The 23783-nt window shown below is 43.8% G+C and overlaps 1 protein-coding gene across 8 annotated transcripts in view; it reads right to left on the bottom strand.

Annotated features, from left to right (window-relative positions):
- The window catches only part of NF1 (neurofibromin 1), a 2143703-nt gene that overhangs the window by 209541 nt on the left and 1910379 nt on the right, over window positions 1-23783 (bottom strand). For all 8 annotated transcript variants that reach the window (XM_078679713.1, XM_078679719.1, XM_078679717.1 and 5 more), the window contains one exon: window positions 5066-5282. In XM_078679713.1, the coding sequence (XP_078535839.1) occupies window positions 5066-5282 (217 nt within the window). The remainder of the gene's footprint in view (window positions 1-5065; window positions 5283-23783) is intronic.

The raw sequence follows: 23783 nt of genomic DNA, 5'->3' as shown, positions 1-23783 counted from the left end.
GACCTGCACCTGGTTACTGTTTCACACAATACTTTATTTCAACACATTACTGTTTTTCAGATAACACATTGAGGCCTAGAGCATTCTCTGCTCCTCTTACACCAGCTGTTTATGCCATTGACAACTCAGCCAAATATGGCCCGGGCATTGGGGTTTAGCCATGATTAAATTATTCTGAAGTAGTTATATTGTATGTTTTAAATTACATCCTTAGAAATTTTAGTTGTGAAAGAAAATTAAATCTAGGCAAATTGTTTTCTCATAGTTTAGCGAAGAGTAAAGAAGTAGATGGAAAGCCTGAAGCTGTGATAGCCTCTGTCAGAAAAGTGTCTGTGCTGTAAAACACATGACTGCATTGCTAATTTATTGGTCATAATGAGCCCTTATAGTTGGTCTTGGATTTCTGACCTCACTTTTGAAAGCCTATCCCACTTGCACGATTAATACTTTGTTTTCAAAATATTTGGAACCTTCATTCTTTTTTTGTGCTTCATTCATACTTCTATTACCTCAAGATTACGAATGACCAAATCAGAAAGTGTCTTAATTGGAGATAATAGAAGTAACTCAAATTAAGAATCCTGAAGAGCCAAACATTCATACAGAAAAAATACATGCATACAACTGATCTGGCAATTAAATACACACAGTAGCGTAGATCTAATTTGAATGTTTAGGATAAATCCGTTATATAGCTGCGTCCTTAGGGGACACAGTGTGTTGTGGGTATGAATGAGTGTACTGGGATCGGTATGCTGTGCTGAGTGACATTGTATGCAGGTTGGTGCCAATAGAACTTGCTGGTGCTTAGGCTGTCAGTTTTGGGGGAAGAAGGCCTATTTGTGGTGCAGGAGTCATTCCAGGCAGTGTGTGTCTGAGGGGTAGCATGTTGATAAATGGTCTAATTAGCCAAGCTGATGTGTTGATATGTTGAATCATCTGCCCACAGAGTGAAGTCCTGTTTTAGGATGGTATTCAAGCCTGATAAAGACCACATACCAGCAGCAGCCTACAAAAAGCCAAGAGCTGGCCTTGGAGGTAGGTCCCCTCAGTCAGAACTAATTGCTTCCCAGTAATAGTGAAAAGGAAATGATGCACAGTTGCTGCTGTTAGGTGCCTGAATTTGAGCTGAAAGTATACAACATGCTATAACCATCACAACACAGAAAAGGTTCAGGCAGGCAGGGCGGCGTTGTGGCCACTACACAAGCATCAAGGTGTGTACGTTCCCAAGCCTTTGTAAGTTATTATCAGTGTTCTTTCAAATTGAAGAGATGGTAGGTAGTAAGTCAGGTCGTTTGGACTTACTTTTTGGTACACGTAGCACAGAATTTCTGTGCTACAAGGGATTTGGCCAGCACTTATGTAAAGGAAGCATTATTTTGTAACTGAGTTTTTGGATAAGGAATACTCCTATTAATTTTTTTAATATGGATATTGGAACCATACTGAGGTCGGATTCAATATGATATTAAAAATCCTGGACCAGAATTTGGAACCAAAACTGTACCAGATGTGTTTCACACAAAGATACCAAGAACTGTTAACTTTGAAGAATGATATCACATTATGTTATGAAGGAATATAGTCTATGTAGGAAGGAAAATAAGTGGTAGGTGCTGAATAATGTCGATTGTTTTATAGTGCGCACACACACATGATTCAAGACCAATTAAGTACAAAAGAATCATTCATAAGTCCATAACACATATAGCTAGGTATGTTCATTTTGTTGAAGCGGAGTATGACAGAAGACGGGTGAATACTGATTAGGTCCGTTTTCCTTATGAATGGTGCATTTCTCTCACACTTTTGTTCAAAGGTTCCTTAATCTCCATTGTTGTTTTACAACTCTAATCCTTGAGTAAAACCCTTGGTTTTGTGAAATACTGTTAAGTGATGTGTGTTTTTCCGACAGTGGTGGTGGGTATGTACTTCTACACAAGGAACAAATTGACTCCCGATTGCAATAGAGCATAATATTCTTAAATCTACCAACTTTGGAGTTGACAAAATACAAAGTTGCTATAAAAAAGTAATTGAACCAAGTCTTAAGAAAACAAAATTACATCACCAGGGAATCATCTTTGTTGTGTATTCTTAAATCTACCAACTTTGGATTTGACAAAATACAAAGTTGCTATAAAAAAGTAATTGAACCAAGTCTTAAGAAAACAAAATTACATCACCAGGGAATCATCTTTGTTGTGTATAGCTATGGGTCTACTTAAAAAACAGTCAATGTATAAGAAGCTAAACTTACATCTAAAGGAAAGACATTAAATTACAAAATTAAGTGGAATGTGGATTCAAATGTGAACCGTGACAAGGTGGGGCCAACGGCTAAAATGACAGATTTCAATTTGCCACTGGAGTACACACTAGACAATTCATTTTAATATAATCACGTCTGGACTACAAAATAGTAGCAAGGAGAGTTAAAGAAGACATGAGCGCCTTCTGTGATGTTTTGAATTCTAATTGATGAGCTGAACTTTAGAGAGCGGTGTACATTACTATTTCAATATACATGTTTTATAGAAATAAGCTGTGAACTGGGTGCAGTTGTTCGATGCCTCTCCGACGCTCCTTCAGTGTGTTTCTATTACAACTTACTTTAATATGGGCTATAGATCTACTTTTTACTGAAAAGTATAAATCACTACAGAAAAGAAATGCTACAGAAGAAATTGCATTTATCAATGTAAATGGAACCGAGTTGTGCAAGACTTACTGTGGTTCCTTTTTAAGTCACATGTGAGCACAAATTAAAAAAATAAGCCCCTGCCTAGCCTCCCTTACGTCCTTTGGAATCCCTGCGATACCCTTCAAAAATGTACTTGCCATGAAGTTGGAATATACTTTGCTTTGACCTGAAATTCCATTTTTCTCTCTTATCCAAATTATCCAGTTTAAAACAACTGATATCCGCTTTACACCATATCACTTCATTTTAACCCAAATGTTTGGTTTAACAGCAACTTAGGCTAACGTGCTATAGAATTCAACAAACAAAATAGTTTTCCGTCTCGTTGAAGGCATGAAACAACTTTTTTCCAGTGAAACGATGCAATGGTGCTTTCAGAATAAAATAATCTGCCTTTTTGTTCAGCTAGGACTCAGTAAAAACTCAGTTTAAAGAAACAGCACTTCTTTCTAGAACGGTCTTGGGCAAATATGAATCTGATACAAACCAGAGTACACTGGGTGGAAAAATCATCTATATAGTAGCCTAAACTTCCAGAAGAGCATCAGCACCCACCGAATAAGAATGAGCTGCCTTTACACTCCTGGAGTCTAATATCCCTTCAGAGCTCAGCTGCAACGCCATCCAAGTAGTTGTTCAACAGAATTTAGTGCAAGTCTTTTCAAACTCATTTCTGGCTCAAAATATCTTAGGCAAGTCTGTAAAATGTAATTCTCATTCAGTATTATGTATTTTGTACGAACCTAGGTAATATAGACTTAAGTAGTCTAATGGGTAGAATATTTAATATGGTCAGACCGTACAGACCTCTAAAGCCTCTAAAGAAAGAAGAGGGGAAAGTCGGGTCTATTTCATTCACTCCCTGAGCAGCAATCCTATTCTTTCAAAAGGTTTTTCTTTCAGAATTCACGAATCTATATTAAAGACTGGTGCAGTATGGATGAAATAGCTCAGGGTAGGATAGCCGTAACAAGGTGTATATGATTTCACCCAAAGGATACATACTTCAGGGAAACAATCCACTGGTTCTAAGGCAAGCAAGATATAATTAATTATAAAAAAACTCAATTTCTACAAAGTAAAAAAGTTGACAAAGACCTACACTGAACAAAAATCTTTTAGAATATTCTACATCTGACACTTTTTTTTTGAACAGTACTGAAATCCAAGGGTATAACCATAAATTAAAAACAACCCCAAATAACACAAGTGTGACAATGCTTTCGAAACCAAAATGGCCAGGGCTAAATTGTGCCCTGAACATCTTGCAATTGGCAAATCAAAAAAAATCAGACCTGGCAAGATAATTTAGGAGTTTTGATTCTAAGGCATTCCATATTTTTTTAACAGAAAAGCCATACTAGGTTCTTTTTATTGTGTGATCACTTTTAGAAATACAGATTCTATGAGAATTAAAATCCAAATCTTTCAGCATTGATGAACAAAACAACATTCAGGCCAGTTTTCCACAAGGTCAGCCTGGTGTATTTTTTTACCCAAGTCTGTGAGGAGTCTTCTTAATGCTATGGCACTAGACATAGAGACTTAAATGATAGAAGAAAACAAACTCTTTGTTAGAATAGTAATAGATTTTCTTCCGCGATTTTCATCACGATGAAAATTATGACCCAGTGGCACTCCAAACTACAGTTGTTTTTCAGTGCTTAACCTCAGGTGCTGAGGTTTAACCAGCTGGTATGGTAGTGAACTTCCAAGAGGAAAAAAGCACCTTTCTGTGAAGATTAGCTATTCTTCATGAAATAAAGCATTTTAGTGTGAGGTGACAATGGCGGTGGGGGTTGGTGCAATGACAATATACTTGTACTTAAAAGAATCCAAACATAAAATTCAAAGCTGACTGCCTCGAAACCTCTCTTATGCAAACCAAACAGCTCCCTGCGTGGCAGAATGACAAAAAACATAAATTGTGATTGTGTACATGATGAATTCATATAGAAGCTATGATGTCAATATCAGCACATACATCGACAAATGGACCTCTTGGCGTCAAAGCTTTTAAAACTGTTCCTCCCTGTTATGCGAGATAACCCAAACAGGAATGTGAAGGGAGAACACATCAGAGGTAAGCGATAACACACCTATATAACTGTTAATAACACATCTTTACTTGTAAGGCAAACAACATCGGACAATACAGACAAAACCAAAAGAACCACCATTTTAACACAACGTGAAGGTAAACATTCTGGTATTCCCTGATGGTTAACGGTGTACTTTTTAAAACCGCAAGTAATCCAGCCACGTACTACGAAAGCTATGCAGCATAGTTTGAATCTATGGTTATTTTCCCTCCCCAACAAGGATATGAAAATATTAAACACTTGCACTTTCGCTGACCTGGGGAATGCTGAGATGTTGCGAGCGATGTCATTGAATTAGAAAGGTTAAGGTTAGCAGTAATACTCAGTTGGCTCTGCACTGCAGGAGGATATGGTGATGTTGGTGTCAGTAGGCATTCTTCACTTGTTTCCTCATCAAGAACAGGCAGATACTGGTTTATCAAGGCATCAAGAAACTTCACAATGAGCTCTGCATAATCAGGGATTTGGGTTTGCTGAAAAAACAAAAACATGGGTCTCTGAACGTTATATTGAAATATAAGGATATTTATGATGATTCTCGTTTTGTTATGAGACACTTTTTTGTTTTCACTTCAATGCGTATACATAGCAGTATGTGCACCTAATTAGAGAAATGTTCAATCCTGCAATGAAAGTGGTTGACAAGTAGTTTACCTTCAGTGACACTCTTTTAGAAAGATATTTGATTCTCCTGCGGATTCCTCTTCTTAGAAACCTCCACAGGTGTTAGACTGGATTCAGAACTTAACATTAAGATCATTCACCAACATCAAGTGACTCAAGAATATTTAGCTGCGCCTGGTTCGTTAATGTCATACCGGCAAGTGATGTTGTGTCTCCATATAGGCAAGTACCAACCTAGTCAACTCAATTACACATATGTTTGCCTAATCCACGCAAGCAGAATAAAAACAAATGGAGGTATCAAACAAAAATAACATTACCAAAGACCAGCACAGAAGAGGAGAGAATGGAGGACAATGGGGTAGATGAAGTATCAATCAAAAAGAACATTACCGAAGGGTAAGTAATCTTTACTCCAATGGATAGGTTTTTAACCAGATTTCTCACCTTAAACACACTGCCAAAACAGAGAGTGTGCGGCAGGTAGGTCTGAAGAGCAGACCAATGTTTTAAATCAACTGCTGCAGAGCTGCTCCACTAAATTATGCCTCTCTCCTCACAACCAAGTAAAGATACTTTGGAAAAGTTTGCAAGGATGCTGAATTGGCAGCATAGCAACTATGTAAGAAAAGATGTCCTTTCAAGAATACAGATGTGGCCGTCTTAGTCCTCATTGAATGATCCTTTATGTTGGCACATGGCTCCTTTTTGTCAAACTCACATTACAACTTAGTGCACAGAGACACCCATTTGGAAATAGCTTGCTTTCAATTTTTTGATCCAGACAATCTGATGCACAGTTGTTTATCTGTCCAATACCCCCCATAATTTCCCCATACCTGTTGCCAAATGTACGTTCAATGAGATAAACATTTTTAGATTCAAGCCAGAGTAGAAGAAATGGCCTGAATGAGACAAAGGATAGATGGTGCTAAGCATGGTAATAACTGGGTGGAGGGAAGCAATGCTGTTGGCTCTAAGGTGTGCAAAGGTTACAAATATCTGCATTGAGTAGCTCTAAATGTCTTCATGTGCCCACAAACAATTCCATGGAAGTTAATTTTTCATTTAGCAAAGGCTGAAAATTTTCGAGCACTCAACTAGGCGCCGTAGAAGAATTAAAAAAAAAGTTTAAAAAAAGAAAACACCACAGGACCACCAAACCAGTGTTTCCTTCTACCTAGAACAAACTAAGTGCCATAAGGAGGAACACTATGACGTACCAGCCCCAGGGACCAGAGGCAAGTTGCATGATGATCTGTCCTGGGCTTGGACCTCTTGCAAGCAGCACAATGTTTAAATATAGGGTAGTGGCGTTGAAATAGCTAAAAAATATTATGAAGAATGATCTAAAAAACAGATGAAAAACACAAGCAAAAAAATGCCCAGGGAACTCTGGAACCATGTGTGTGGCGTGCAGAAAAAAATAACTAAAATCATTGACTTGGACAGCACTTATATGAAGTCTCTTAGGGGTTATGAGGTTGGTGAAAACTCTGTTGAGCTTGCTCTGATGTCACCTGGCACAATGGTTTAAACTGCTAAAAAACATCCAGATACTGTCTGACAGTTTTCAGATAAGAAATTAGCAGGACTACAAATACATTAAAAATAAGAACATATAACATCATTTGGCTCTGTGCTGTCAGCACGGTGAGAAAAATCATTCATAACCGGTTGTGACTGTGTGATAAAATGAACTTGTTTTCACGAGTCAATATGTGCCGGCAAGTGTATGGTAGCCATCTTTAATTCCTATATGTATAGAGATACAGGGGATGACAGGCTTTATGCTAGTTCTAATATCAGTTAAAGACACAGGGTCACTTGGATGAGCTTCTAATGTGTAGATGGTCAGTTAAATAGTATGATGTGATCCTTCTCACCCAATCACTTTTTGAATGCTATTTGTTCAAACAACACAATCTCTATGGCAGTCAGAATGCGCTCTTATGGCTTGACAAACAATAAAATACATGCAGCACCAGTTCTACTCAAAGGAATTATTTGAGGTGTTTGTCAGCTTCTTCAGCAAGCAGCCACAAACTTTACAGCTTGCTGAAGAACCTATGCCTTCCTGGCAAATAGAACAAGCATTGGAAATGCAATAGGTCTCGGATTTATTTGAGTTAGAGCTAATGACATTGTAAATGGCAATGTCTTTCAGCCATGTGTTATGGAGTGTATGCATGTGGTGTGGAGTGGAATTATGTGGGTTGGATTGGAATTGTAGCAATGGTGGCATGCTGCGCTTTAGATGAATATGTTTAAAAGTAAAGTGCACCATATTGCGATTGCTACAATAGTTAATTGTGGATGCGTTAACAATTGATGTGCGCACTGATGGCTGGTGGTGTGTAAGCCTGTAGAAATTGTGCACGGATGGCTGGTGGTGTGTAAGCCTGTAGAAATTGTGCACCGATGGCTGGAGGTGTGTGTGCCTGGTGGAAGCGTGTACTGACGGCTGGTGGTGGGTGTGCCTGGTGGAAGCGTGCACAGACGGATGGTGGTGTGTGTGCCTGGTGAAAGCATGCACTGATGGCTGGTGGTGTGTGTGTGTGTGTATGGTGAAAGCGTGCACTGACGTCTGGTGGTGTGTGCCTGGTTGAAGCCTGCACTGACGGCTCGTGGTGTTTGTGCCCGGTGAAAGTGTGCACTGACGGCTGGTGGTGTTTGTGCCCAGTGAAAGCGTACACTGACGACTTATGGTGTCTGGTGAAAGTGTGCACTGATGGTGTAGTTGTGAGTGTGTGGTGGTGTTTGTGCCCAGTGAAAGCGTGCACTGACGACTTATGGTGTCTGGTGAAAGTGTGCACTGATGGTGTAGTTGTGAGTGTGTGGTGGTGAGTGTGTGGTGGTGAGTGTGTGGTGGTGAGTGTGGGGTGGTGAGTGTGGGGTGGTGAGTGTGGGGTGGTGAGTGTGTGGTGGTGAGTGTGTGGTGGTGAGTGTGTGGTGGTGAGTGTGTGGTGGTGAGTGTGTGGTGGTGAGTGTGTGGTGGTGAGTGTGTGGTGGTGAGTGTGGGGTGGTGAGTGTGGGGTGGTGAGTGTGGGGTGGTGAGTGTGTGGTGGTGAGGGTGGGGTGGTGAGGGTGGGGTGGTGAGGGTGGGGTGGTGAGTGTGGGGTGGTGAGGGTGGGGTGGTGAGTGTGGGGTGGTGAGTGCGTGGTGTTGTGCGTGGTGTTATGTGCGTGGTGTTATGTGCGTGGTGTTATGTGCGTGGTGTTATGTGCGTGGTGTTATGTGCGTGGTGTTATGTGCGTGGTGTTATGTGCGTGGTGTTATGTGCGTGGTGTTATGTGCGTGGTGTTATGTGCGTGGTGTTATGTGCGTGGTGTTATGTGCGTGGTGTTATGTGCGTGGTGTTATGTGCGTGGTGTTATGTGCGTGGTGTTATGTGCGTGGTGTTATGTGCGTGGTGTTATGTGCGTGGTGTTATGTGCGTGGTGTTATGTGCGTGGTGTTATGTGCGTGGTGTTATGTGCGTGGTGTTATGTGCGTGGTGTTATGTGCGTGGTGTTATGTGCGTGGTGTTATGTGCGTGGTGTTATGTGCGTGGTGTTATGTGCGTGGTGTTATGTGTGTGGTGTTATGTGTGTGGTGTTATGTGGGTGGTGTTATGTGCGTGGTGTTATGTGCGTGGTGTTATGTGTGTGTGTGTGGTGGACTTAGTTCGCGTTTTCGTACCCTGCACACTCACACACTGTCCCTACACACTGCTCACCCGACACACACACACACACACTGCTCACCCTGCACACTCACACACTGCTCACCCTGCACACTCACACACTGCTCACCCTGCACATTCACACACTGCTCACCCTGCACACTCACACACTGCTCACCCTGCACACTCGCACACTGCTCACCCTACACACACACACACTGCTCACCCTACACACTCTCACACTGCTCACCCTACACACTCGCACAATGTTCACCCTGCAAACTCACACACTGCTCACCTTACACACTCACACAATGTTCACCCTGCACGCTCACACAATGTTCACCCTGCACGCTCACACACTGTTAACCCTGCATACTCACACACTGCTCACCTTGCATGCTCACACACTGCTCACCCTGCACGCTCACACACTGCTCACCCTACACACTCACACACTGCTCACCCTAAGTAATGCGAAAAGACCTAGCTCTGCCCTTTGCCCTGTGTTGTCATCGTACAGTAGGTGGTGAGTAGTTGCGCTTGTTTGGTTGGGGCGTCCCCTCCTTGCTGCTCCCCTCACAGAGGGCCGGCTGCCTCCATGAAGCTCCCAAAACACGTGTTCAGCTGTTCTTTGTTTTAGCTCCTGTGTGTCAGTGCACCGTGTAAGCGCACAAGCATACCCTGCTCTCTCTGGAACACTCACACTGCTGAGTCTCTCTCACACTGATGAGTCACTCTCACACTGCTGAGTCACTCTCACACTGCTGAGTCACTCTCACACTGCTGAGTCACTCTCACACTGCTGAGTCACTCTCACACTGCTGAGTCACTCTCACACTGCTGAGTCACTCTCACTCTGCTGTCACTCACTCTGCTGTCACTCACTCTGCTGTCACTCATGCGGTGTCTCTCATGCTGTCACTCTCACTCTGCTGTCACACTCACGCTGTGTCTCTCACTCACCCACACTCTGCTGTCACTCACACTCTGCTGTCACTCACACTCTGCTGTCACTCACACTCTGCTGTCACTCACACTCTGCTGTCACTCACACTCTGCTGTCACTCACACTCTGCTGTCACTCACACTCTGCTGTCACTCACACTCTGCTGTCACTCACACTCTGCTGTCACTCACACTCTGCTGTCACTCACACTCTGCTGTCACTCTCACTCTGCTGTCACTCTCACTCTGCTGTCACTCTCACTCTGCTCGGCCCAGCTCAAGCACCCTGCTTGTCGTATAACGTATTTAAACATTATATGCCAGCCTTATTGTCAGAAATTCTTAAGCTACTCCCTCCGCCCCCAAATCATACTGACCAAGCTACGCCCCTGGTTTCCGTGCACTTTGGCAATGTCCGCGGGATTGATATTAACAATAAACGGCGTGTACGGGAGACCTAAGACAAGTGATTCACATCTTGTGTCACTAAAAAAATTGTCATCAGGGCAGAAGTTGTAAAGAATAAGACACCTATCCAGTTTCTGAATTGGACAATGTGTTCTCTGGGAACCTGGTTTTATTCCTGCCTTCTCTGTTTCACCACATTGTGTGACCCTAGGCAATTAATATTCTTCATTGTGCCTCCTTTCGTGATCATAACACTTGAGAACATCTTGAAATAATTCATTTCAGGGTGCACATTCATCTATCTTGTGCAGGGTTTAATAGGCCATAATGTTGCTCCATCTATAACAATAGAGGTTTATATAGGAGGTACAAGATGTATGACTTGCACCTTCAGTTGTTAATAAAACCATCAGGGCAGAAAGTGTGTGATTCGCTCATTCTGAAGGCCACTCATTGCAGTGTTATTAATATATTAGTTCATACATAAACCATAAATAAAGCGGCAGTCAGTGACATGATTTGCAGCAGGGTAGGAGGATCAGGGTAAGCTAAGCGCTCTTCCAGGGGTCCAGGAAAATGATGGGACCTGGCCATCAGCACCTTGCGGTCACTCTCCTACAGGCAAGCCCACTGCCCTGCAACCAATCAGCTGCGAATGTGGCTTGTCAGGGTGGGTACAGTCTGTTTACTAGCACCGGCTATGATTGCAATGCCCTGCTGTGAAATATACTGCGCGTGCCGACAGCAACTGCGTGAAGTCTCTTCAGGCAGCAGGGCCGAGGAAAAATTCCCCCTCTTTTTACGGTGTGGGCTGAGCACAGCCAGCTGCAAAAAATTAAAAGTGAAGTGAGTGAACGAAGGCCCTGTAGGGTTATTTATTTCTGTTTACCGAATGTGAGAAAAAACTGTACCTGCCTTTCGGTCAAATGTAAGAGCTGCAACTCAACAACACAGGAATCCCCCTTTGTGGCACCCAGACGAAGCAACGTAGTGGACAGTTGGACACTGTCCCAGTGTTGTTCCTGGGAATAAGATGCAGGTAGACCCCAACTAAATAACCACGGTATCCTTGTCGTGCCTTTCACTGTCCAACGGTTACCACAGCAAGAAGCCTCTTTGTTACAACTGTTTTGTAACATGTTTTAGCACTGATGATTTAGGATACTAGTGCAACGTACCGTGTAAATAAATAGCGTGGCCGGCTGAATTATCTATTCTGTGTCCCGGAGCACTCTGTGAATCTGCCAGGCAAATGATTGCATTTCGTTTTTATGAGGCCAAGCCCTGAATGACATAGTCCATGCCTCTGACAGGGATTCCTTCTTCAAGGCCACGCCTCTTTTAGAGCCCTCACCACCGGTGTCATCCATTTTAAAACACTGTATAATCTCATGTTTGCACTAAACAGCATCTGTCACGTGCATATCCAGAAAGCCTAATTGCTGCATATCCAGAAAGCCTAATTGCTGGACAGCAATCGCTCTGGGCAGGGCTACTCTAAGAAAGTCTACCTCCTAACCGCCCCTTAGCCATTTCAATGTTTGAAACAAACGTGCCTTTTCAATTAGCCAGGGAGCAGTAGACAGATGTGATTGTGTATCATCATTTAATCACTAAGTGCACCCCCACCTCCAACCCTCACCAAACCCTAAAAGATGCATTAAGGACATCTTACTATACCCCCTCCCGTAATGAATGAAGATATTCAGGGGTAGCGCGAGTTGAGAGCAGTCCTATGGTTCTTATAGTAAAATGCTCTTCACTACTGGACTGTAGTGCAGCCTATAAGCTCCCATAAGCCTTAGTGCACTGTGCTATTTTTAACTTCCCTTAAAACAGGCAGGATATTGTCTTACACGGAGAAGAGGCGCCGACAGGGAGAGCTACGCCGTGAAATGGATTAAAAAGAAAAAAGCTCGAGAGTGGTGCGTGCGCCCCACTGCCAGCATATGTCTTCAATTATCGCAGCCGTCACGGCCGCGATAATTGAAGATATATGGCCTCCTGGTGCGCGTAACAGACACCAATAGGCCATAGGCAGAGCTACGCGACCGCCTATGGCCTATTGCGTGTTCTGTTCAAAAACAGCGCGCACGTGAAGGCCAATGAAAGTGGACCTTGAAAATAACACTCACAAGCTGCGTGGAATTTCCAGGTCCATTTTCAAAACGCTGGGAAAAGAACTGTCGCTGTGCGACACTGCATGCTAGGCCCGAGCCCTAAAAAGGAGGCACACTGGGGACATGAAAACCATGCAGGAAGTTATACTTTGGAGGTAGGTAACATTGGGTTACTGGCTGGCCGATGGCTGCCCCATCTACTGAAACAAGGCATCCAGGACAATATTACAAGTTGACCATTTAGGGACATAGCTTGGGGTGGATCAATCAAAGGTAACTTGCAGCATCTTGGTTGCTTCAGAGCTACATACAAAAACAGAATTTGCACATACATGGTAATCAGCTCCTCCCAGTCTCGAGGGTTCTCATTTAGGGCTGTCTCTGTTTTTCAAACTCCATCCAATAGATCAAGGCAAGGTCTAGCGCTAACAGCCGCAGAGAAATTATTGCTATACTATACTAAACCAAAGAAAAAGATGTCTTCCATGCACTGATGTCAAGATGGTTTAAGGGTGTCTAATGCAAGTGATATAGTACTTTTCAAGTCAAAAGTACAGCATTCCACACTTAAGCCGCTTGGATGTGGGAACTTTTATTGCCTCCACAGAGCTGGAGAAGTTGGAGAGTAGGAGTAAGTGGAGAAAAGAGCTCATAAGTCGTCCTTGCTCTGGCATAAAGCCCTAGTTACCCCTACAGGCCATGCAGGCATTCCTGAAATGGATTTTCCAACAGAGCCAATGAAGTAATTTTTTAGCTATGTATAAAATACAACTGTTGGACTTGGCCCTTTTTGCAGGGTTATCCCTGAGCTTTTTGCCTTCCCCCTATATTTTTTCTGCCCGGTTGTTGGCTATTTTATGACTCTGGGCACTTTACCACTGCTGATCAGTACTGAAGTGCATATGCTCTCCCTACTGTAAATGAATGTATTAATTGGTGATTCCATGATTGACTATTTGGTTTACTTGTCAGACCCTAGTACAGTGCACTGAGTGTGCCCAGGGCATGTAAATCCAAATGCTGCTAGTGGGCTTGCAGCACTGGTTGTGCCACCCACAGAAGAGGCCTTGTAAAATGTGTCTAAGGTCTGCCATTGCAGAGCCTGCGTGCCGTCTGATACTGTCATGCTGACTTGGCAAGTGCACCCACTTGCCAGTCCCTAAACCTTCCCTTTTCTTCATTTTAGTCACCCCTATGGTAGGCCCAAGGGAAGGGTGCATTGTAAGTAGAAGGTAGGACAAGCCCTGGTTTGTGTGGCATGTCCTAATAGTGAATTACAGCCATTTTCGTTTTTCACTAGTGCAAGGCTACCTGTTCTCCATAGGCCAGAATGGGCTGTTAGAATTATTACATTTTATAATCCTAACCGACTCAGAGAACAGGGTAGAAATTCGAGTTTAGTATGCCTGGACTCAGAATGATAAAATACATCTTTTAGTTAAGTTTATTTTAATATTCTGTGTTTGCAAATACCACTTTTAGAAAGTAGGTATTTGCTTGCCTAACCTTTCAAGCCTGCCTCTGTGAGGTTGTGTATTCCTTTGTCTGGAGTTTGAGTGACAGAGCTGGGGGATTCCAGGAGATAGAATGAGTCAGCCCAGCGGTGAATATAGAGGTCTGCATCTAGATGGGGGGGAGGAGTTGCACCTGGGACCTGAATAGGACTGTGCCTGCCCCCAACAGTGCCGGCTCCACCCCCAGTGGTGCGTCTGATGTCTCTGCCCTGCACACTGAAAGAAGAGAAGGAAGACTGTCAACAAAGTGCTCCCGGGCTGTACTTGCCTTCCACAATGCTGGCTCCACCTCCTGTGGGGCGTTTGATGTGCCTGTCCTGCGCTGTGAAAGGAACGGAGAAGTCTGGTAAACCGAGTGCTTCAGCACTGGTTTTGACTGGGCACAGGCCCCTCTCCCCTCAGAGAACAAACGATTTATGGGTATAAGTATTGGCACACTGATCTCATGAAATTAGATCACTTCTGTACATACAAGACGAAACCTCTGCTGAGGAGAGACTATTCCCAAGCTGAAGTGCTGCTTGGGGGATTGGCCTGCAGTGGTTGCCTAATTGCCAAAGAGAGGAGAAAGAACTTTGTGGACTTTATTTTCAACTTGTGAAAGATCTCCAAGGGCTTGGAAGAGAGCTTGCCCCTGACCGAAGTCTCAGGAACAGTAGATTTCACCAGCCTTTGTGGATTGCTGCTGGAAAAGCTGTTTCAGTGGCTACAGAGACAGTGAGCTGTGACACTCTCACGACCGGCCTGGTGTCCTGTAGGCACCACATCAAGCAACATCCGCCTCGAACAACGCAAGCTCTGAGCTCACCGACTCTGACCTGACGCCGTCACCGTGTCGCTGCCTGCAACGCGACTGGTGGACACCGCGACATGCAACGCCTCGCTACACCGACTCGTACTGGCCTGACCGACGCAGTCACTGCTGCTGACTCCAAGTCCTGTGAACGCACCGGAGTTGGGCACCACCTTGCGACGCACCGCCCGACTCGCACCCCTGTCCGGACTGATCGACGCCAGCTCCCGAACTCCGGTTCTGTCGCCGCACCGCAAGCTGCAAGCACCGCAACGAAGCACTGTCTCGACCTGCGATGCACGCCTTTGATCCACTGACTCTCTCAGCGCTTCCTTTCTGCACCGCGACGAACACCGGAACCGCCTCGCACATCCGTGCCACCCGCCTCAAGTAAAAGGTACTGTGACGCAGTCTGTCGACATTTGAGTGGGCTCGTACCGACGCGGTCCACTGGATTTGCTAGACTCTGTGTTATTTCAACAACGCTGTAGCCAGACCGGGCTACTGACTCGCACAGAACCTTGAATTAGGCCTTTTAACCAGAACTCTTGAATTTTGATAGTACTGTGGACTATTTTTGTCGTTATTGGTCTTGTGGTAACTATATAAAATATACTTATTTTTTATATAAAACCTTGTGTGGTGTCCATTTGTGGTGTTGTCACTGGGTTACTGTATGTGGTCATAAAAACTTACCTTACAACGCCTCAGAGATAAAGCATTGCTGCTCGTGCCAAGCTACCAAGGGGGTTAAGCAGGGGTTATTTTAGGAGTGTAATCCCCTTATCCTGACTAGAGGAGAGGGTCCCTATTTGTCACAACTACCTACCTGTGCCAACTAGAGACCCCCAATTCTAACAACAACTCTCAAACTTTGTGAGGGTAAAGAAAACAACTGAAAATGCAAGTTGCTAAAGTGCATTATAAGATGCAGTTGTCATTGTGATTTGCAACGCAAACAATGCGAGTTTTAGTGAATCTCAATACAAATGAGTTGGCATTCCCACCTACTCTTGCAATGGACTGTCTGACATGAAAGGCAGTAAGGGATATCAAAAAAGGGGAGTGAAGAGGTGGTGCCACTCTGCACCGCAGTGGGATAATCCTCCTCTTATGAAAGTACGAATAATCAGTAGAGACCACCTGATACGAAGTCAGTATATATTTCGGTGTTGGTGAAATAAACTCAGTGTGTTAAAATACCCCTCACACACCAAAAGGGCCCTTGGTGTCATGCTTCATCATCGGGGTCTTCCCGCCCCCGCTGCGGGACGGGGCAGTGCTGCGACAAGCGACTACGCCGGAGCACCTTTTTGTGAGTACTATGTGAGTGAAATGGAGTGAGTGTCAGTGGGGTCAGGAGTGATATAAGAGTGAAGTTAAAAAATACCTGGCCTAGTGGTAGAAAAAACTGTTTAATAGGCACTGGCTGGTATTGTTAAAAGGGGTGGTGCGGAGAGATAAAGCAAGTTACTGGGCTTACTCTACTGTGTGGGTCAACATGTTTCGGGGCGACATGCCCCTTCGTCAGGACCGGGTACAGATCCCCCTGTCACTTACTAATGTTCTACCACAATAAGGGGGTGTAAATTAATTATCAATGTGTATAAATATATTTTATAAATATACGTGTTCTAGCTCTATCAGAAATTCTGATGTAATAAGCCTGAAAGAATAAGAGCACAGGTTTAGAAAAGCACGGATCCCAATGCGCTGGACTATTGGTTACCTGTAAGGGAAAACGAAAAAACACACATGTGTAGGCTTTTGTACATGGAAGGCCAGAGGTTCCTGGAAATGGCCATCTCGCCAGGTATAGAGGACGTGGAAACAGATTTGTAGACACACATCTTACATACACAACACAGTAGATCACCATATGTTAGCTATCAAGGGAGGGAAATGTATACACATCAAGATACATACTTTTGAAATAGGGAGGCAATGCCCCATGAGCCAAGGCTGGACGAAGGGTAAATGGGGGTCCAACTGCAAAATGGGAAGAAATAGGAATATGGAAAAAAAGGAAAAAGGTTTTGCTAGGACCTTGTATTGCTAAAAGTAATTTGTTGTGCAAGGGAATGGGGACCAAGTACTCCTGGTCTGTTCTATCGGCTATGCCGTACTTACTAAACTCCCAGCACCTCGGTGCTTCCTCCTTCGTCAGTGGCTTCCGTGGTAATGATCAGCTAGGGTAGGGCGGGTCATTTATAGTGTGGGAGCCAATTGGATAATGGCTAGGTTAATTGATTAACTCGGGGTAGGTGTGTTAGCTCGGTCGAGTTGTGGAGCCCTGTAACTGAGGCGGCCATTATTAAGTGTGGAAAAAATATGAAGGAGCGCTCTTAGAGGATCGCGATCCTTTCACACAAATGCCCCGTAACATTATAAGCTCCGTTTCCTCTATCGTTAGAGAGAAGATAGTGTTGGAGGGAAGACGCATTCGCGTATGACGAGGTGTCTCTGAGAGAGATCGCGCATGCGCGGAAGGGCTCTGTCTCTGGTGTGTACCGCGCATGCGTGGAGGAGTGGTATTCCTCCGCGCATGCGTGTTGTTGGTGTTATGGACTGGAGGTGCGATCGGTGCCCCTCCTGGCTCAAGAGATTAGCAATATTCACCATTACAATTACAATTCTACATTCCTAAAAGAGGGTATTTATCTAAAAGCGGGGGAAATTCAGAGTAGATTGATTAATTAAAATCTTGATTCACACAGACATGATAAAACAAACAGATCCTAGGTATGGTCTGAGATTTACAAATAATGCTCTTATTAATATGTTTAGACCTGGGGACTGTAATATTGATACCATAACTGGATTACACCCTGAGTTGGGACCAGGGAATATCATCATTCAACCCTGTCAAGTGGGTGCCGAGGCGGTAAACCCAACGTTGTTCCTTGGACAGAAGGACCTTGTCACTCTTGAAAGCCTCTATGACTGTCCATTTCAGGTCATCGATACTGTGTCCCATTGTTGCATAATGGGTGGCCATTTTAGTCGTAGTGTTTTTACAGCGTACGTTGCTGCGGTGTTCACCCATACGTACTTTGACTGGCCTCGTGGTCATGCCCACATTCTTTTTTGCACGGGCAAGTGATCAGATAAACCAAGTTACGGCTATTGCAGTTGGTAAAGGAACGTTGTTCCCAAGTGGACTGATTGGAGAAGATGATATTACGACTTTTCTGCGTGTATTGGCAGGACGCACATGAGCCACACGGATGGTGCCCGCCAACTGTTGATAGTTTAGGGGGTTCATCATTAGTGAGTTTTTTTGGTCATGTGTGGACCAACAGATCTTTGAGGTTCTTACCCCTTCTGTGTGCGAACATGGGTTTCGGGAAGTTTAGTTTACCGCAATTCAGTATTCTCCAGTGCCTGTTCACAATTTTTGTGATCTGGTTCGAATTGGTATTGTATGTTGTAACACAGATGGGGCGTTGGTCTGGTTCTTTTATCACTGTCGGTTCTAAAAGGGCCTCCCTGTTGTTATTGCGGGCTCTTTTGAAGCCTTTATTGACCACCTTTCTTGGATAGTTTCTGTTTACAAGTTTGGTTGTTAGATCTGCTGCTTGGGTTTTGAAATCTTGAATAGCACTACAATTACGCCTAAGGCGAAGGAATTGTCCGTAGGGTAAATTGTCACGCAGGTGTCGTGGGTGAAAGCTGCTATAAAGCAACAAACTGTTTTTAGCTGTAGGTTTAAAGTGGGTACATGTTTCTAATTTACCATTGGCGGGGTAGATATTCAGATCCAGGAAGACAAGGTTCTCCTTGGAGGCTGTGTGGGTGAACTTAAGGAACCGATCTTGTTGGTTCAACCAAGTCATAAACTGGTTAACTGAGTCTTGGTCCCCCCTCCAGATGACAAGCACGTCATCAATGTACCTTTTCCATGCGACCACATGGTTCTTATATGGATTCCCGTCGTTCAAGATTTTTGTGGTTTCAAGGTGGTGTACATAGAGCCCGGCCAGGCTCGGGGCACAAGTGCTCCCCATACTCGTGCCGTGTTTCTGTAAATAGTATGTGCTTTCATACAGAAAAAAGTTTTTCTTCAGGGACAAGGATATGCATTCAAGGACCACCTGTCTCGGGGTGTGGTATACCCAAGGTGTAGAAAAGAGAACTTCCTCTATTATTTCCAAAGTCTCTTGATGGGGAAGGCTCGTGTAGAGACTCTCTACATCGAGACCTAGGAGGAGGTCCTGTTCAGGATCAAAAGCTATTTCCTTGACCAGTTGTAGGACGGCTTTTGTGTCTTTCAAATAGGTACTTGTAGTTTGCACTATCGGTCTGAGGAAAGCATCAGCGAATTTGGAAAGAGGTTCAAGAATTGATTGTATACCAGATACAATAGGGCGACCAGGAGGGTAGGGGGCATCTTTATGAATTTTAGGTATCGTGTAAAAATAAGGTGTTTTTGGATTTCTTTGAAGCAGGAATTCACTCTCCTGTTTTGTCAGCCAATCATGTGCCATTGCTTTCTCGATCATTATGAGGATACAGATCCTGACTTCTTCAGTCGGGTCTTCCTTAAGTACTTCATAATTACGTCTGTCTTCAAGTAATTTTTTGCATTCTCTATTGTAATTGGTATATGTCTGTATAACCGTGGCCCCGCCTTTATCGGCTGGCTTGATTACAATATTTTGATTGTTGGCAAGTTCATGGAGTGCGGCTCTCTCTAGTCTGGTAGTGTTATTAAAGACCTCACCCGCGTCCGTGGGTAGCTGTTCCAGATCGGCCATGACTGCTTTTTCGAATGCTATTCCCTGGTCCCAACTCAGGGTGTAATCCAGTTATGGTATCAATATTACAGTCCCCAGGTCTAAACATATTAATAAGAGCATTATTTGTAAATCTCAGACCATACCTAGGATCTGTTTGTTTTATCATGTCTGTGTGAATCAAGATTTTAATTAATCAATACACTCCAAATTTCCCCCGCTTTTAGATAAATACCCTCTTTTAGGAATGTAGAATTGTAATTGTAATGGTGAATATTGCTAATCTCTTGAGCCAGGAGGGGCACCGATTGCACCTCCAGTCCATAACACCAACAACACGCATGCGCGGAGGAATACCACTCCTCCACGCATGCGCGGTACACACAAGAGACGGAGCCCTTCCGCGCATGTGCGATCTCTCTCAGAGACGCCTCGTCATACGCGAATGCGTCTTCCCTCCAAACACTATCTTCTCTCTAACGATAGAGGAAACGGAGCTTATAATGTTACGGGGCATTTGTGTGAAAGGATCGTGATCCTCTAAGAGCGCTCCTTCATATTTTTTCCACACTTAATAATGGCCGCCTCAGTTACAGGGCTCCACAACTCGACCGAGCTAACACACCTACCCCGAGTTAATCAATAAACCTAGCCATTATCCAATTGGCTCCCACACTATAAATGACCCGCCCTACCCTAGCTGATCATTACCACGGAAGCCACTGACGAAGGAGGAAGCACCGAGGTGCTGGGAGTTTAGTAAGTACGGCATAGCCGATAGAACAGACCAGGAGTACTTGGTCCCCATTCCCTTGCACAACAAATTACTTTTAGCAATACAAGGTCCTAGCAAAACCTTTTTCCTTTTTTTCCATATTCCTATTTCTTCCCATTTTGCAGTTGGACCCCCATTTACCCTTTGTCCAGCCTTGGCTCATGGGGCATTGCCTCCCTATTTCAAAAGTATGTATCTTGATGTGTATACATTTCCCTCCCTTGATAGCTAACATATGGTGATCTACTGTGTTGTGTATGTAAGATGTGTGTCTACAAATCTGTTTCCACGTCCTCTATACCTGGCGAGATGGCCATTTCCAGGACCCTCTGGCCTGCCATGTACAAAAGCCTACACATGTGTGTTTTTTCGTTTTCCCTTACAGGTAACCAATAGTCCAGCGCATTGTTATCCGCGCTTTTCTAAACCTGTGCTCTTATTCTTTCAGGCTTATTACATCAGAATTTCTGATAGAGCTAGAACACGTATATTTATAAAATATATTTATACACATTGATAATTAATTTACACCTCCTTATTGTGGTAGAACATTAGTGAGTGACAGGGGGATCTGTACCCGGTCCTGACGAAGGGGCATGTCGCCCCGAAACATGTTGACCCACACAGGAGAGTAAGCCCAGTAACTTGCTTTATCTCTCCGCACCACCCCTTTTAACAATACCAGCCAGTGCCTATTAAACAGTTTTTTCTACCACTAGGCCAGGTATTTTTTAACTTCACTCTTATATCACTCCTGACCCCACTGACACTCACTCCATTTCACTCACATAGTACTCACAAAAAGGTGCTCCGGCGTAGTCGCTTGTCGCAGCACTGCCCCGCCCCGCAGCGGGGGCGGGAAGACCCCGATGATGAAGCATGACACCAAGGGCCCTTTTGGTGTGTGAGGGGTATTTTAACACACTGAGTATATTTCACCAACACCAAAATATATACTGACTTCGTATCAGGTGGTCTCTACTGACATGAAAGGCAGTCACAACTTACAGTAGAAAGGCCACTTTAAAACCCCCAACAGGGTCCATATCATGGCCAAGAGAAGAGAACAACCTTTTCAGCTACTGACTCAGACACTGACAGTGAGAGAGGATTTGACCACCAATACAGAGCAGGTCAGGAACAACAACCATCCACCTCACGACAGGCTTTTTTAGCCCAGGACAGGAGAGGACAGGGCCAACCGTCGAGACAGAGGCAATCTCGCTGGGGATGGTAGCGGAACAATTATACAACCGGTTTCCGCCGCACGAGAAACCAATATTATGAATGGTAGACGAGAACAAAACCATCCCTATCTTCAACTTATCGAGACATCCTCTGACAGAGATAGAGATTTCAGTTCTTACTGAAGGGCTTTCATTTGTACCTACAAATAAAAGTGAGATTTTTCTAACCAAGCTAGAATTATATAAATGTTTTAGATCCATTCGGCTTAAAAACTTTTTTGCAGATAAAACCCCTCTGTCTAGTCCAGATACTACAGGTTTACATCACAACTCTACCTTTTTTTCCATCTAATGGTATGGTAGCCAAAGAAATTATAACATTTGAAAATGCTGTCATCACAGAGATTGATAATCTCTTTAGAAAACCAAGGTGGGTTAATTACAATTTGTCAAAAGAACAAGAACAGGCCTTGACTCACCTACAATCCCTTCCAGAAACAATAATAAAACCCGCCGATAAAGGCGGGGGTATTGTTCTTTGGACGAGACAGCATACTATATCGAACTGCAGAAACAATTATCTGTGGAAACAAACTATAGCAAATTGCCAAGCAACCCTACTTTTAAATTGGAGAAAAAAATCTCAGAACTGTCCAAAGCCGGTTTTGATGGGGGCTCGCTGAGTGAGAGAGAAGCTGCTTTTCTTATAAACAAGTCACCAACAGTCCCAGCAATTTATATACTGCCGAAAGTGCACAAGAGCCTGACGTGTCCACCTGGCCATCCTATTGTGTCAGGGTGCAATTCCATCCTCAAGCCCCTTGCACAATATGCAGACTTTTTCATTCGTCCTTTTGCCACAGAGGCCGAGCACTATATCAGGGACACCACAGCTGTGATTAATGTGGTGGATAATCTATCTTTTGACAGCAGTAATGAACTCTTGGTGACAATGGACATCGAGAGTCTTTACACGAACATTCCACAAACTGATGTCCTTGTTATTCTGAACAACCTGCTGGAGAGCAGACCTAGACCCCATGCGGTCTCTACAAGTTTCATTGTAGATTGTATCCGCATTCCCCTTTGTGAAAATGTTTTCATTTGTGACAAAACCTTTTACCAACAGCAGAAAGGGGTGGCAATGGGCGCAATTTTTGCGCCACACAAAGCCAACATCTATGTGTCTGATTTCGAAGATCAATTTATCTATGATAACAGCAATCCCTTCGCAGCCAGCTTGTGATGCTGGCTGCATTATATCGATTATATTTTCTTCATTTGGCGTGGTACGTGTGAGACTCTCAAGGAATTTCACCACTGGATCAACACAAAAAATCCTAATCTACAGTTTACACTTGTGCATGATCAGTACAGCATCGATTTTCTTGATATCTCGATTAAGGTCAGTGTAGACAACACACTATACACTACATTATTTACAAAAGCGACTGCACGTAACACGATTCTTAAATACAATAGTCTTCACCCACAGGCCCTTAGGGATGGTCTCCCCTTTGGGCAATTCCTCCGTTTACGGAGGAATTGCTCAAGACGGGTTGACTATTTTACTGAAGCACAACAACTGAAAGTGAAACTATATGCTCGTGGCTACCCCAACAAGCTACTCAAACGCTCGCTTAAACGCGCTCGGTACAATAACCGGGAGGCACTTCTACAGGTGAAAATTAAGACATCGGCGCCTAAATTGGTCTGTGTTACTACTTTCGGAACGGCAACTAACTCAATTAAGAAACTTATTTCCAAGCATTGGTCATTACTTTCCAGTCTACCAGAACTTGTAGAGAAGCCTATGTTTGCGTTTAAAAGAGGCACAAACCTCAGAGACAGATTGGTACATGCGTACAGAACTAAAGATACCAACGTGGTTGATAGTATGCGCCAACTTAGTCCAGTCACAGGTCACTATAAATGTAACCATTGTACAGCATGCATAACCACCAGTAACTTGAAGTGCTTTTCGCTCAATGGCAAGTCTAAGACCCTCAAAGGGTTTTCCAACTGTAACACGTCTAACGTCGTGTACTGTATCCAATGCCCCTGTGGTCTCAAATACTTTGGCAAAACTACACAGGTGGTAAAGAAACGTATTCTCCAACATCAGTCAAAAATTTGTTGTCGTACAGAAAACGCCCCTTTGGTTGAGCACTTTCTCTCTAAAAAAACACACTGAGAAAGAGATAC

Source organism: Lissotriton helveticus, chromosome 3_1, assembly GCF_964261635.1.
Source record: "Lissotriton helveticus chromosome 3_1, aLisHel1.1, whole genome shotgun sequence".
In the NCBI taxonomy this organism is placed as follows: domain Eukaryota; kingdom Metazoa; phylum Chordata; class Amphibia; order Caudata; family Salamandridae; genus Lissotriton; species Lissotriton helveticus.
Note: the sequence above shows the minus strand (reverse complement) of the source record. Positions and strands in the feature narration are given on the sequence as shown.